A 2317-nucleotide genomic window follows, 5' to 3' on the forward strand; every position below is an offset into this window, starting at 1 on the left:
GGAATATAAAGTAATCGACCTTGTCTTGATCATTGGCACTTGCTATTTTAGATGCTACCCGTACAGTTCCTAACTCAACAACCCACCTATACGTTCGCTGCTCGCTGCTCACATTCTCTCTCTGGCACGATACTCCTCAGTCTGCTCGTTCTCATTTAGTACATCACACTGCCACTCCTCCACACCTCACCTCTCTTCGTATCTCACCACACACACACAATCTCTCCTCTGCCTTGCCTCTGCGCTCGCGGCCTTCCCTCTCTTTGGGGCCCCTCCTCTTCCCTCCTATTCCCCCCCCCAAACACAAACAAACACTTCTCCTTCTCACACACGAGTACCCACTCACCCCCCCCCCCCCACACACACAGATACACACGCACATATTTTCACGAAAAATATATCTAATATCGTGTGTGTATCCTCCTTCCCTCCCTCCCTCCCTCCCTCCCTCCCTGCAGGCGATACACCTCTCCTGGTGAGAGCGTGGTATCAGTCCGACTCGTTAGAGAAGACAACGACGTACTATGAGACAATCACAGTGTCTGGGCTGACCTCAGTCTTCAAGGAGGTCGTGTCTGTCGCCGAGACCTTCAGCGTGGACGCTCAAGTCACCAGAGGGGCTTTCCTTACATTCACCTTCTTTGTACGTCGTGGGAAGGCTTGGAGGGTCTCGCTGATTTGTTACATAGTTTTAGTTTCAGTAAGAGTTTTTTCCCGAGACACACAAAAGGGTATAAGCGGCAGATAAAAGTAAAAGTAAGCAAGAGTTTTACGGCACTTGCAACGCAAGTAGGTAATGGGAAGATTAGAAATTTTACAAGATACTAACATAAATAATATAGAGAGAAGAAGTTAAAAGAAAGATTGTGTTTGTTTAATTGTGCGCGCCGCGCGCGTGTGTGTGTGTGTGTATGTGTGGATGTGTGTATATGAGTGTGTGTGTGTGTGTGTATGTGTGTGTGTGTGTGTGTGTGTATGTATGTGTGTGTGTGTGTGCTTGCGTGAATATTGTTCTTACATGCATGTATGTAAAGCGCCTAGAGGTGTGTTCACACGTTAGTGGGCGCTATAGAAATGATCTACTTTATTATTATTATTATTATTATTATTTTACTATTATTATTATTATTATTATTATTATTATTATTATTAACTGACATATCAAATCTATAGAACTCCTTTCTGTGTACAGTTAAGGGCACCCTTAGATCTATTGTTAAAAACATTCCGTTTTGTGTTTTCTTCAGGATAACTCACATAATAATGGTCATGAATTATTTTCTGTTTCTGTTGAACATCACTCACGTCATCATCCAGTGCCAGATCTGCAACAGACATCGGCGATAATGATTTTCCATTCATTCCTTTGCTCGGATGCTCTCAGAAAAGCTACGTTTCCCTGATCTTTCCCTGTTACCCATGTGTTTAGGTTCCCTAAGTATATTGTTCTGGGCCTACCCCTGCCTCGCTTGCCCTCACTTTTGCCAGTGAGATCTAGATGTTCAAGACCTTTATGTCTATTCAGGTGTCCCAAAAACTGCATTTGTCGTTTCCTGATTGTTTTTAACATTGAGTGTCCCACGTGGGCTTCATCAAGCACTACCTCATTTGATTTCTTTTCCTTCCACGATACTCTTAGCAGTCTCCTAAGAAACCACATTTCTGTTGTCTCTATTTTATTTTCACTGTCTTTAGTGATTGTCCAGTATTCACAGCCATATAGAATGGTTGACCAAACTCACATAGTTAGAAAAACTGCTCAACCCCTTTCTGTGTTTTTGTTGGCAGTTCACTCATATAGTAATCATTTGGAATTTATTCTTGTTTTTGTTCAAGATCATTCAAATACGGGTAGTAATTATAATTATAAAATCCCTTCCTCTGTGGATATCCTAGTTCATTTACATAGTTGGTCGCTTTTAAGGACAAGCGGGCTAACCCAGGTTTTGGGGGTTTTCCTGAAATCTTGTCCTACACCAAAAGTGGGCATTGTCCTACCTACAGGAGAAGTTTGGTTTCATTGATGTGTACATATTTATTGTTTGGTTATAGAGAAAACTCTCCTTGTCATTCAAAGAAACTGAACAGGGGTCTAAAAATGTTACCTTCGATTTTCTCAAAACAGCATTTTTCGGGATAGCCCCCCCCCCCTCCCCCCTGTCCTTCTTAAAAGCGGCAAGTTCTAATATTGAACTCCTTTCTGTCTTCGTTCACGATAACTCACATACTGGTAATAACAGTATTAACGTAATAATACCGAAATCCTTCCTGTTTTACTTCAAAATCACTCACATTGTAATAATAATAAAATTATATT

General features: G+C 41.5%; 1 protein-coding gene across 1 annotated transcript in view; it reads left to right on the plus strand.

The window, feature by feature from the left end:
- Positions 1 to 2317, plus strand: part of LOC106012387 — a gene marked incomplete at its 3' end in the record, with an annotated part of 24948 nt that overhangs the window by 4746 nt on the left and 17885 nt on the right. Inside the window, 1 exon segment of the mRNA XM_035971011.1 lies at positions 459 to 643. Coding sequence (XP_035826904.1) covers positions 459 to 643 — 185 coding nt within the window.

The sequence above is a fragment of the Aplysia californica genome, unplaced genomic scaffold (genome assembly GCF_000002075.1).
Source record: "Aplysia californica isolate F4 #8 unplaced genomic scaffold, AplCal3.0 scaffold00359, whole genome shotgun sequence".
Taxonomy (NCBI): Eukaryota; Metazoa; Mollusca; class Gastropoda; order Aplysiida; family Aplysiidae; genus Aplysia; species Aplysia californica.